The sequence below is a fragment of the Rhamphochromis sp. 'chilingali' genome (genome assembly GCF_963969265.1).
Source record: "Rhamphochromis sp. 'chilingali' genome assembly, chromosome: 15".
Classification (NCBI taxonomy): domain Eukaryota; kingdom Metazoa; phylum Chordata; class Actinopteri; order Cichliformes; family Cichlidae; genus Rhamphochromis; species Rhamphochromis sp. 'chilingali'.
In genome coordinates, this window is record NC_137942.1 from 5,005,546 (window position 1) to 5,019,560 (window position 14,015).

A 14,015-nucleotide genomic window follows, 5' to 3' on the forward strand; every position below is an offset into this window, starting at 1 on the left:
ACGGTCACAGTTACATATGCACGCGAAAGCCCGAGAAAAACGCATCCCTGCCTTTTCAGTCATCGCCTTTGTCTGAAGGTGATTCCCATCCACACCGAGCTAACAACTTTCTCTTGCTCTGTTTCTCTCAACCACTCAAACTCTCATTGATGCACCCCGAGGTGGAAATATCTAAGTGCACGCAGGGCAAGTTCAGACAGGGAAGGAGATAGAGAGAATGGTGGGAGGGTTGAACGGATTTCGAGCGACTGACAGTAAATGCCAAGGGGTAGGAATGCCGCAAAGGAGACATTAGGGAGTGTGTATGTATGTGCGCGCAAGTGTTTGTGTTTGATTGGCAAAGACGATCCCGAAAATTCTCAGAAGGTTCTCTGCTTCTACTGTACGCTGGATGTGGATAAGACAAACAAAGCGTGTGCACGTGAAGTCATGTGCGCTTGTGCAATCACTCAGTGAGTACAAGTATATCAACGCCGCCTTCCATCTGATGGTCCTGTGTTAAATGTCTCCGACTCAGAGTGAAGACTGCACTTTAGTCTGCCTCTCTATACAAGAGTGACCCGTTTTAGCGGCCTGAAAACCCTCTTTTCACGATCCCCCCTTCTCTTTCTGTGTCTCCTCTCCAGGTCCCTATCTCTCCCATCCCCGAACTCTTTCATGAGCAGTCTCTCAGGGGCAGGGTTGTAACACAAGCCTGCGCTCTTTTGTCTCCATTCTTTTCCTTATCCTTTCATCTTTTTAAACATTCAGGGGAAAAGGGGTTTGGTGAGATGGAAACCACTACTTGGTAAAGGAAAGAAAGAGATAGCATGTGAGAGAGCAAGAGAGAGTGGGAGGTGGGATGAAGAGGGGAGGCAGAGTAGACCCCCCCCCCCCATTCCTCTCACTGCTCATCCGCCAATTTATGGCTCTCCTTTTCAACAAGGCCATTCAAGGTGGGGAGGCTCAGTGGACGCGCTGTTCTCGCAGGTCAATAGCAATGAACCCTCGTCTGGTCTGTATAGGGGTGACTTATCTGCGCCGAGGACCCACTGAACTGTCTGTCAGCCTGTGCGTCCTCTATAGACCTCCATTGTGACTCCTACAGGCCTTGGCTGACTTTCCCCCCGAAGACCTGTGAGCGGACAGAGTGGCCAGTCAACAACTCTTATTTTCATCTTTCCAGCTTTAACAGTACATCCAAACTACCTGCATTGCAGCATTAGCGAAGATCAAAGCAGCAAATATCTGCACGACTGAATGGAAGTCAAAACCATGTGAAAACATGAACTAGATCTGGATCAAATAACACATAATAACACACTTAATGAGAAATATGCAATACAGAGTATGCCAAAACTACGTCACATTGAAATATAAATTACATCGCTCCAAAAAACAGACACCTGCTACTTTGCCTGTAGCGTCAATAAATATTTTCACTATTTCTAAGCAAGTATCTTTCAAATGCACTTTACGGTTAGTAATAAAGGTATCACTGTTGAAAACCTGCAACCATACAGAAGAACATCCTGCAAAAAACTTGTTTTCAGCCAGTGTAACATTTCTTATCAAATAAATGGAGATTAGCTGCATGTTCTTTTTCATTTGTGCAAACAAGTGGGGATAAATTGAGGGAAAAGAATTTGAAAGATTTTGGGGGGTTTTGATGCAACCTTCACAAAGATAAGGCTGGTGAAGATAAGCTGATGAAATTTAAATGAGAATTATTTCTCCTTTCGTGCATGGTAATAAGAGGAGGGAAAACAAACAAGAAATATAGACAAGGTGCAAGCAGTTACACAAAACTGATCAATTTATTTGATGTCCTGAAGAAGTGAAGCACATGCAGGAAATGCAGCAATGTTTTTAATGGGTTGTGGCACATGGACTTGTCCACTATGTGTGCATTAATGGTTTTAGTCTCTATGTTGTGCAGCTGGAAGGCAGCTCCATAAATCACTTCAACCTAAGAAAAAAAGTGTAAAAAAGTGCGATGCCTTGATTGTGATGTCATGCAATCGTCACTGAATTCTTGTTATGAAGGCTCAAACTGAGTGATTTAGCAGTCCCCATGCTGGTGTTTTGAAACAAGACTTGAAAAGCAAGTGATGGACTGACTGTAAAAGTAGTAGTAGTACACTGCATGCTCATTGGCTGATCATTTGTGATTGACAGGTCATTAGCTAATGACAATATGATGGATTATCACCCCTTCTAATAATGACTATAATTCACAAAAACAGCTTTAGTATTACCTGGAACTAATGATGGAGCCCTGAAGACTATCAGGAATTTGGAACATATGACATCATGCACACATTGCTTGGATGTGATACAACCACTATTGGTAAGCGAAAAATATATAGGGCTTCTGAACATCACTAGGTGAAGTGGATTACACCAGAAACCTCAATGTAAGTGCTTTGGTCACTAGCAGATTGTCTCAATCGCCCGAAGTTTGCACTTCAAAATGAGAACCAGTTGAAGATGTTGGGATCCAAAAGGTGGATCACGTGTGGAGTCAAATTCAATTGCTCCTCTGAAGGGAGGAAGTTTGCATGGAACGCACCATCTTCTCTGCAAACACTCGCTAACTATTAGCTGAATGGCAGTAAAACTTGAAAAAAAAAATGGAAATGGATGATGTACTGCTTCAAAGCTGCATCAATTTGCTAGCAACAACAAGGAGGTTTTCAGTGCAGCACCCTGCAACCCTCAGTTGGTGAAAACCTTATTGCAAATGCAACTGCGCAAACTGGTTGGGGAGTACACATTTTTGCCTAGTGGGTTCCACGTCCACGGAGACCTTCCCCATACAACGTCACACCTCCAAAATCTGGTTAGAGGTCACGTGACTGCAAAAAAATAGATAACCTTTTTGCACCTCATAAGTTTCCCATGAAAAATTGAAGCCAAGTTTAAGTCACTTCGGTGCCTTAAACCTTTCAGACAGAAGCCATGGCCTTCCTAGACACAAGGCTAGTTTGCCAGAGTAATTCAAGGGTCCCCATACTAATCACCACCTAAAGTCCTCAGATAAGGAGGCCCAACAATCTAAACATGAACATGATGAATTATAGCCTCAGTGCACAGTATTTTCTTAATCATCTTGTCAGAGTATACAGTATCTTCCTGTTGTAATTTAGGCCTATTTACTCTTTCCTAGGATTTGATGTGCATGCCAACATCGAAATTAACCTGTAAGCACTCACATCTCTACGTGTCTTGCAAACATGCCTAAAAATCTGGCACAAGCATAGAGGAAGCAATCTGAAAGCAGACTTGGATTTGGCATTAAAACACAGAGTTACATCTTCAGGTTTGATTGTGCCAAACGGGGTTATGTTGCAGCCTCACACACTTGCAAACGACAACCGTGCAGCTACGGCTGGTTGTAATAATTTACAGTTGATGCCCCATAATGAACTCACCGAACTTGGATCTGTGCCCGTATTACTGGCATTACTGGCTGTTTTCCTGTGAAGTGTGAGGCGGGGATCAAAAACAGGAGGGGTGACGGTTAAGATCATCTCATGGCCATGTTAATTCCAAGCTAGCAAAGATATGTGACTTTGTTTTGGGGCTAATTATTGTTTTCTCTTTTAGGTGTCTGTTTAGGAGCGGTTGTTTCATACATCTGCTCTGACAGATGTTAGTCGCTGAATGCCCCAGAACTCTTATCCATATTCTACTAAAGGATCCTGGGGGGGGGGGGGGGGGGGAGTTCGCCCAGTCTTTGCGCTTCCACCAAGAAACTAATCTCAACTGAGTCGAGCTAGCAGTAAGCCAATAACAGGGCCATTCTGAAGAGACTGCGTGCTTCTTTAAAATAAAAGCCTTGCCTTTCCGTCACGTTCGATGGAAATTCAAATTCCTCAATTCATGTTTTATTTTGAAAATGTTAACCGGAAGTTTTGATTGTAGTTAATGCTAGCTTTGTTGAACGCGTTTCAGGCGGAGTTCGGAGTTCTTAAAACGTTTGGGTAGCTTCTTCAGCGCTCCACTTCGTCGCTCACTTATTTGAACTGACATAATTTTTCTCTGGGGCTCCTTGGAGCAGTAACAAGTTATGGAATATCCACATTTTCAGGCGGGTCAACATTTGTAATAGTTTTGTGGGTTTATTGCATACAGTATTTCTCTTGAGTGGAAGCGCTCCCGGGACAGGAGAGTTTTCTGGTGTGTAACTACTTTCCTTTCCTTTTTTTTCTCTCCCCTCATTGGATTTTTGGTGCACTCGTGCGATGTCACGGACTATTAAAAAAGGAGAAAGACATGTTTGTGAATAGCGTTTGTGGTTAGCGTGTAAAAGTGATTTGGGGTTTCTTTTTTAAACCAGTTGAGCAACAGCGACAGGACTATAATCAATGTGGTGTCAGCTGGAAGGACGCGGGGTCCGGATCTCACCTAAACGGTATGCCACATACGTACACTCAAAATAATGTTTAAATATTCTGCAGCGCAGCTCAATCGAAATACAGACACGTTTCTTCATTTATTTATGCAATCAGTCAGTTACAGATACAGGGGCGGTTCCATGATTTTGTAAATTGAGTGGCATAGTGGGGACCAAGGCAGTGGAAAACATATTATATTATAATGTTTAATGAGAAATAAATACAAAGTAGAAAACTGGTGCAGAAAACACGGATTTCCAAGCTCAAGTGCCCTCATACAGATGTAGTAGACAAGTGTGAATGTGAATAACATTTTTGCAAAGTGAAGAAACAAGTTAAAAAGTCATAACCCTGCTTAAATATTAGTAAAAAAAACTTGTAGGTTCAACATATGCTGAAAGTACTTACAGTAAAAGAACGTGCAGAATTATGCAGAATCAAAATATATGCATTATACAATACATTATACTAGATCATGCATCATAACTGAATCTATATAGCTATAATAATTAATATTTATTAATATGATTATATTTTGCAATATATAACAAAAAAATGTAAGCTTTAAAATTATTATAAAGCACATTATTTTGCATACAAATTATAGTGGAGTAAAATCAGAAAGTTTCTATTAATACTTATTTAGTAACGTACTTGAGTAAGTAGACTTGCTAAGTTAGATTAGAAGATGGAAGCTTATCAGTGCCCTGGTTCAAAGGCACTGGTGAGGTCCTATCACTTTGAGGATAACAACCAGAAAGTTATATAAGTCAGGCTACTATAAGTTTAATAATTGTATATTTATTTATTTTCCCGAGCTCTCTTTTTAATTACATTCATGTATAAACAGGCACGAATTGATCATTATAATTTAATTTTTTTATTTGATTCATACTTTCTTTTTTAAAGCTCAGCATTTCTCACTTGATTGAGAAGATCAAGACGCTCTACGTGTTTTCCTTGGCAGCCCGACACTTGTAGGGTTTTTCACATGTTGTTTTCCTTGGCAGTCACTCAGGTGAGGTGAATGCTACCGAGTCACAACACAAACCTGCTGGTAGATCACACAAGTTGCCATTTTAACATACCTGCAGCTGATCTCTTAACTCCGCGCTGTCAACAGATAAGGGGCTGAATAGGCTTCGTGGGTGGTTTTTGCAGGTGAAAGTGCAAGTTTGAGTGTAATATAAATTATTTCATTACAGTTTTTAAGGTTTTTTTTACGCTTTTAAACAGAAGAAGACGCATGGCTTGCTTGCACCTCATTAGAAGTGTTTCCCAGTGTGAACCAGAGAGATCTACAAGTCATTTGAGAGAGGTGTCACTGACAGAGCCAAGGTTAGAGAGGAGGGGGCTCAATCCTGCAGGGTGAGCATGGTACGAAACAATCACAGAGCTGGAATTAATGGGCTGTTTGCACAGCGGGACCGCAAGGCACTGTAAATGGATATAAAGGCTTTTATTTTTAACCTCGAAAGAGGGGACGAAGCAGAGGGAGGACAAACATTTACCTGCATGTTTTTTCCATCTCACATAGTGTCACAGCCACTCCTGCTGTCAGTGTTTCTAATAGATGCTTTTGAGACCGTTTAGTCAGACCCAACCTGTGATTAAAATGTGGTGAAAGATGCAATCTGACGTGTAAACTGTTTTCAGGGGGAAGCTTCCCTCTGAGATCTTCCACCCCCATCGAGGGGGAGTTACAGAACTTCAGAGAGGCAGGATTAGTTTAGGAGAGAATGCAGTCCTAACACTGAATGCATTTTCCCGCTGTCAGATGGATGTGCCTGACATTAGCCACACATGTGGAACTTGTAAACAGACTAAATAGCACAGTAGCCATTGCCAGGTGTGGATCTGCTTTATGGCATGTGTTTCCTGGGGTGGGTCTCAAGAGAGAGCCAGAGGCACACTGTACCATAATTCCCCCTGATTCCTTCTTCCCTTTAACACTGGCAGGAGTCTGAACAATTTTCCAGGTGTCAGATCTACTCAGAAAAACACTTATGTTTATATTCTGTGTTTAAAGTTTTTCTATTGTTAATGTTGAGCAAGAGTTTTGAGTGACGGCATGTGAAGAATGTGGATTGATGCATGTGTTTCACGCTAACTTAAAGTGGCTTGATAATACAGAAAAATGTATGACAAGTTATCATCCATTAACAGGAAGTTAGTGTCTACTGTATTGTAATTTTTCAAGTGAATTATAAAAACTTTATCAGCTTCTTAAATGTCTTTACAAAATAATAAATGTCAATTATGTGTATTTAAAAGTGTCCATAAAAAAGACCGAATCTGTGTTCAGCTAAAAGCGCTGTTTAATGTAAGAACCAGAAAAAGCAGCACATTAATCTGATAAAAATGAGTTAAAAAAATAAATACATAGAAAGAGATATAAAGTAAAATGCTGAACTGTCAGAGCGAGGGGAAACATTGCATTTTAAGAGTGGTTAAAAACAAAGTGAAATAGGACAGTTTCAACCTGTCACGTAAAAATGCTCCCTGACGTATGCTCATATCTGCTGGGAATGTTGTATTGCAGAGGTTGGGAACAAGTTGTATCTTCCGCCTTGTTTTGACTGCTTTTCTGAAGCTTAAATAAATGCACAGCCAATGTGATTGCAGAGAAAAGAAAGCCAGCATGTGAGCTATCAAGGACTTATATTAATCAGTGCTAAGAAATGGAGTTCTTGGAGGTCTCTCCGTTAGTGTCCTCAAAGTTTAGTCTGTTTATTCATGGATTTTTGCTCGATGAGGTGGTTCCATCTGTTTGTTTAGGCTGTATATCCTGTGGTATTCTTCCTGTGCTGCTCATTTTGAAGGCTCTCAGGCTACGGTGATTAGGATTAACATAAGAGTGCAGCCTCGAGTAGGGTTTTACTTACTAGGTGAGGTTTTTGAATTAGACGGCCTGGGGTATTTGTGCATACTCATTTGTGGAGAGGGGGTGTAGGTTGCGAGGGCTTGAGTTTGGTCCAGACGGTGGAAGAACTTTGTGTCTAGCCTTGCAGGGAGAGCAAATGATGCATGTCATTGTGGCAAATGGAGCATGGTGATGAAGTGCAGCTCCTGCTGCTGCTGTTTTACAAAGAAACCACTTAGACGGTCAGCCTGCCTGCCCTCGGTGTGATGTCTGAGTGCTCCACAAAGGCCTTTAGGAAACCTGTAACTCCAACTGATCACATATTCCACAGCTGTCCGGGATATTTGATCCTGTACTTCCCCTTCGTGTTAACGGTCAGATTTATCACTTTAATTGGTTTCCATCACACAAAACATTTGGCAGGCCTGGTACACTGATCAGTAAACTAAGCAAACATGTAGCTCTACACGCTGAGGTGTGATTTGGCGTCAGCAGGCACTTTGAGCGGCAGCACCTTGGGTGACAGCATGAATGATGTCTCAACCAAACCTTGCTGCGTCTCGCTGGCAGCATTGTGTCCCGGGTGTGGTTCTATTGAGTTACAGGTCCTGTCACAGGAAGGATTTAGTTTTGTCACCACTCATTCACACACTCACTGATAGCCACCGATGATCCCCCCACCCAGTCGCTCTTACACACCTGTTAAAACAAACAATTATAATATCAGCAAACAAACGAAGTCATAACATTCAGTTTTTGACACGTATTTTATGTTGCTGTGGTTTTTTAGAAGTCTGCATCCTTTGCCACGAAGGAGCCTCGCCAGCAACGTTACATCACTGACATTCCCATCATTCCATTTTTTACTCTTTCCAATTGACCTTTTCCCTGCTTTTAAACAAATAACTAAATCCTCACTTACCTCCCCCGTGTAGGCTCGTGAGTACTGCTTGAATACCGTCTCGCTGGACCTGCGGTATAGATTGGTGGCTGGAATATTTTTACTGTTAGTCAGAGGGCAACCTCACATTGAGTCACATGTGAGTCATCTCACTTTTTATTTCATTCACATAATGTCAGAGTTGACAAAGCAATTCACCCTAAACGTCCTTTGCGTGTCAGGAATTGTTTACATTTGGCTTACACGAGGGAGTGTGCGGTCTGGTTGACTATATTTACACTAACAGTTAGTTTTGATTTTCAGGAAATTTGCTCATAATTTTTTAGATGAAAAAAAAAGCTGTAAACTGTGCACATCTGGTAGGTTGGCAATAAAGATTTTTGCCTTCAAATTAGTGGTCAGACAAACTATTGAAACCAGGAGTTTAACTGGTGTTTAACTGTATCTCAGGTCCCACAGCATAATTGTGAAAACTGTAATGTCTAAATATGATTCAGGTCATGAGTGAATTGGAAATTTATCAGCGTAATGAAGGGATCAGGCCTGTCATAACAGGATATTTACGCGTCTGTAATGTGTGTGTGTGTGTGTTACAGACAAGGGGAGAAGGAAATGACAGAGCTAACAAATTGGATAGTGTTGATACAATGCTACTCCCACTGACACCACAGTTCAGTTACACCAACATGGTACCCTAGCCTAAATAATAGTCATGTAATGCAGCAAGTATTGTATTATGATTCGTTTTATTGGTCTACATATATCAAACCTATTAACCTTATAAGTGCCACTTATTCTCCAAAAATCTCTCTGTGCATAGAAATCCCTGAATTGTTATTGTGGGTGTCATATTGTAATAATATTGAGCTCTTCTAAGATTCTGTGACCAGGTAAAATGGGCAAAAACAATAATAGTGAACTAACTAGTCAACAGTTAACTATGCGTTTTATGAAATGCTTAGTATGTACTTTTTATAACATAATATTGTGTATATGACCTAAAGGAGTTATACAGAAGAATTTCAGCTTCTTATTTTTGCCACACAAAAAGCAGCACTAAAGCCTTTTGTAACTACAAGCTGCACAAAGTTTAGATAATACAGGTTATGGCAGGCAGGACGTTTACAATAGCGATCACTCTATAATTGAAACTCTTCCAGGCTAGTGCAGCTGAATGCAGTACTGTATCCGTCATTAAATTTCCATCACCAGTTCACTCACAGCCCAGGTGTAAACAGGTAGAATACTTGCGGTTTATCTCAGCCGTATTGGTATGCTTTCTTATTATGTGTGTGTGTTTTGACAAGAAGGTATATTGTAAGTTACAACATGTAGAAGAAAGTCCCAGATTCTTGAATTCTGAAGAAAAGTAGCAACAGCAGAAGAGAAACAAATCATGCCTTTAAAAGCTTTGGCTGTAAAGTTTCTGACACACATATGTGCCAGTCTGTCGGAGGTGAGCTCTTCAAAGTGTGCACCATTCATAGCTGAACTCCTCTTGCAGAAACAAAGATCGACCTCGCTGTACCTATTTTTCCACGAGTTCTGCCAAGATTTTAGAGCCATACCTCAGCAGTTAAAGCACCAGTCTCATAAAGCTGTAGGCCACCAGTAAAACCTCTCAATTTACACTTTAATTGTGGTGCTTGGTTTAACTGTATAAGCCACAATTTGCATTGTATAAAGTAACGTTGGCTCTCTCTCCTCTTGTGTCTGCTCTATTTTAACCACCAGCTGATACGTCTTGGGAGTGATGCACTGGCTTCCCCTGGTTGCCATGGTGATTGCCTCGGCCCTGCCCTTCCCTCACAACCCCGTGTCCAAGATTGCTACTGCGACCGCCGAGCCTGGCTTCGACAAACGCAGAGAGCACCGGCATGACCCAGCCGCTCGCCTCGCAGCTGCCCCCGCGGACTACAGCTTCAATGGAAGTGCCTCGCAGATGGACTACAACATGACTGCTGCGCTCAGTCAACACAGCAACAGACAAAACCTCCAGAGCCGTAAGGATTATGTAAAACCTATACACGAAGAGACATTCAAGGTGGAGAGTCGAGGAACCCACCAATCAAACAGCAACTCAGGCAGCAATGACAGAAGCAGCTTAGATGTTCCCACAGAACGAGCTACACTCAGGGCCGAGGATGTTTCCCAGGATAGTTCTGTTCCCAAGGATTACAAACCTGGCAGCACCAGCAGGTATGAATACGCAGGCTTTGTGGACTTTTCCAAGAAAGACAATCTTCAGGACGCTACTGATAGGCCATTGCAGGTTTCTGCATTGGAAAACCATGTGAGTCCTGCTACAACACATAAGGGTCAAACAGGACCAAAACTGACTACAACTTCAGATCAGTTCAGAGATACACAAAAAATCGGGACAGCGAGCCAGAGGACCGTGGGAACTGGAAGAGGTTTTCCTAAAGAAAGTCTGACAATGGAGGATGGTCTGGGTCTGGGAGGGCTGGATAACATCTTAAAGGGAGACGAGTTGTTTCTCGATGCTCATCCTCGGGTCCTGTTCTCATCCTCTCCATCACCTCCGGAGGACCCACCTCTTTTGCTCATGTTAGAGACTGGCATGCTGGAGGAGGACAGGGATTGGGAGGAGCAGGAGGCCATGGACGAGCGCATCGAGGGTCACGGCGACCGCGCACTCGACAGGAGTACGACTTTGTCTTGGGCAGACTCTGCTAGATTAACCCGCGAGGGTGTCCATCCTGTTAAAAGGGATAAACGCTCACATTTGACTGACAGATCAAAGGAGGGTATTAGGTCAAGGGAACAGTCGGTGTGCGAGGCAATAAGTGTGTGGGTTAACAAGACAGAAGCCACTGACTTCAAAGGAGAGAATGTCAGTGTCTTACAGGAAATCCAGACTCAGAGAGGACCTCTACAACAGTACTTCTATGAAACTAACTGCCACCATCCCAACAACCGGATCCAGTCAAAGGGTGCTGTTGCATCAGCGAAATCTCTCAAACCTCGAGGGATAGGTGTGGCTGGGGGCAGCTGCTTGGGAGTGGATAAAAAACAGTGGAACAGTGAGTGTAGAGTCAAGCAGTCGTACGTGCGAGCACTCACCAAAGATAATAGAAACAGAATCGCATGGAGGTGGATTCGAATCAACTCGTCCTGCGTCTGTGTGCTGCTGTCCAGAGCAAATTCGGCAACGGGGAGGGAGGTTTTGACAAGAAGGGGGAGGGCTTAAGAGACAGCACAAAGTGAAGTGACACAGAGCAGAGCAGCTCTGACATCCTTCTGTGTGCACTTTCTCTTCCTCGTGGTCTTTCCTAGAACATGAGGGAAGCTATCTCTTCTTAAATCCAGACCTTTTCAGATATCTCTTTTCCTTCCACTACAACTTTATGTGACTTTTGCATTTAAAAAAACAAGAAGACCTCAACACTAGATCTTAGGGAAAATTGTCCTATAGAAATTTTACTTTAAGAAGTACTGTTTTTGTATGATTTATCTTTCATAATCTAAGTTATTTTTGATTAGTATGTAAGCATGTGTATGTCTTTGATATTAATATATTCCTATATATATATATAAGTGTACAATATGACACCAGTATACCTTTATGTATGAAGCTATGTATATTTGTGTGTATTTATAGAAGAAGCCTTCACGGGCTTGTAGGTCTCTCCAGTGTCTGATGATAATTCCAGCCTCTGGTCCGCTCGGGTTGTAAGAGGAAGGAGCGCCCCCTACTGAGGTTCCATTTTACTGCTCCAAACTCTCACCGTATATTTTACCATGAAACGTTACAGTTATGGTTTAACTAAGACTGCAGCGCGGGCACATGCTAGCGTGATTTCAGCCAGGCAGAGGATTTTTTGTGGCAGGATGTATCTGTGCATGTGGGCCTCACATGTGGCTCATGATTGTAAAAGCATGTGGTTTGTAAATTATGTGACACTTAAACAAGCTGATTTACCATCTTTGCGTTTGTTCAGTTGTCCTGCCAAACATGGTAATAAAGGAACTTTGTACTCAGTATGCTCTGAACTTAACTAATGTACATACAAAGTACAGCTTTCACTACTAGCTTTTTATTGTATTTTTTGCTGCTGAAATCTGCTGGTAAGAGGAAACGTGCCAAACATGCTTAAAAGTTGTAAAGTCCTCATTTTAAAAATCATCCATTACAAGCAAAAATTGTGGCTATTCTGTGTTCAGTTGTCTATAAATCCAGATACATGTAGTTGATTAAAAATAATTGCTTCAGGAAAAAGAGCAAGCGAAGACTACATACCTCCAAGGTTGAGGTGCACAACATGCACAAATCCCTACACACACTAGGATATCTACACCTGGATAACGTTTATGTTTCCTGAGAACATCTAAACTGTGTCTCCCATTTTTTCTGATTTTATTTGCATATGTATTTGTGAAGATATGACAAGAAAATGTCCATTTTTATGCCCCATGAAGGTGACGAATGTGTCGAAAAACATTAGTGGATTTACTTTTTGGGTCCGCACTAACAACAAAACACAAACCAATCAAATAAACTTACTGACACTATTTAAAGACAATAAACATGTATTTTCTATCCACAAATTGTATAATCCATGCTTTCATGGAAGTCCAAATACTGGATAAAGTTTAATTTTCTTGTCACATTGCAGTTAAAGGTCTTTAGAGAGGGTTTAAAAAAAATCTATTTATCACTACATCATTCAGATAATGCAGTAAACAGCCAGGAAAATGTCAGCCTCACCACGTTTTTGTTTTTGTTTTATAACAAATGACGTTCTATAAATCAAGCTCTGAGTGACACATTAATGAACTGCTCTATTAAAAAGCCCTTTAAGATATAAACAGATATAAAGCTGTGATGTTGGGTGGATGTAAGTGCTACTCAGGTAGATTCCTGGCTCAGAGTGAGAGCACGCCTTTTAGAGATATGTGTTGTAAAATGTTTCTTTTGGAAACAGCAGCGATTGTTAAAATTGAAAGAAAGTGATATCACCAAAAAGTTACGTACATTGAGGTGGAGCCTTTTTTTGTTGCTATTTTATGGTTATAATGCAGGTGAGGTATTTTCTATAGAAATATGCCTGAATTTGCATTTTTTTCTAGAATAAATTTGAACATCAGATAACGCCAGTTGTACACTCATCACTCACTTTATTAGGTAGTACTGGGTTGGATCCCGGCTTGACTTCAGGATTACCTGAACTCCATGTGGCATAGATTCAACAAGATGCTGGAAACATTCATCAAAGATTTCGGTCTGTGTTGATTGCCTCACACACTTGCTCTTCTTCTATCACATGTCAAATGGGCTCTATTGGAAGAGATGTGGAGGCTGTGGAAGCCATCTGAGTACAGTGAGCTTATCATGTTTAAGTGGCCAGTTTGAGATGATGATTTGAGTTTTGTGACGTGGTGCTTTTTCCTGCTGGAAACAGCCATCAGAACATGAGCACGCTGTGGTCAAAAGGGATGGACATGGTCAGTAATAATACTCAGACTGTGCTGTTTAAATGGCATTCAGTTGGTACTTAGTGGACTAAAGCTTGCCAAGAAAATATCCCCCATAACATTAGAGCCCAACCTCCAGCCTGAACCAGTGATGCAAGGTAGGATATATCCATTCTTTCACAGTGTTGCCTCCAAATTCTGATCCTGCAAATGTTTTTCTGGTCCTCTGATGTCCAGTTTTGGTGAGCCTGTTTACTATTCTGCGCTGACAGAGTGGCACCCTGTGTGGTCTTCTGCTGCTCTAGGTCATCTGTTTGACGTGTTGGGCGTTCAGAAATGCCTCTCTGCATACCTTCATTGTAATGAGTGGTTATTTGATTTACTGTTGTCTTCCTATCAGCTCAAAGCAGTCTTGCAATTGTTCTCTGACCTCTGA

General features: G+C 41.6%; 1 protein-coding gene across 2 annotated transcripts; it reads left to right on the plus strand.

The window, feature by feature from the left end:
- Positions 1-3,932: 3,932 nt before the first annotated feature.
- On the plus strand, positions 3,933-12,849 carry ntf4 (neurotrophin 4). 2 transcript variants are annotated; one of them, XM_080905315.1, is made up of 3 exons: positions 3,933-4,161; positions 4,322-4,396; positions 9,878-12,848. In XM_080905315.1, the coding sequence occupies exon 3, from the start codon at positions 9,897-9,899 to the stop codon at positions 11,352-11,354; it is 1,458 nt and encodes a 485-aa protein (XP_080761441.1). In that variant the 5' UTR covers positions 3,933-4,161; positions 4,322-4,396; positions 9,878-9,896; the 3' UTR covers positions 11,355-12,848. The 2 variants fall into 2 exon arrangements, with proteins under 2 accessions (XP_080761441.1, XP_080761442.1); XM_080905316.1 differs by lacking the exon at positions 4,322-4,396 and having other exon boundaries at positions 9,878-12,849.
- The last annotated feature ends 1,166 nt before the right edge of the window (positions 12,850-14,015 follow it).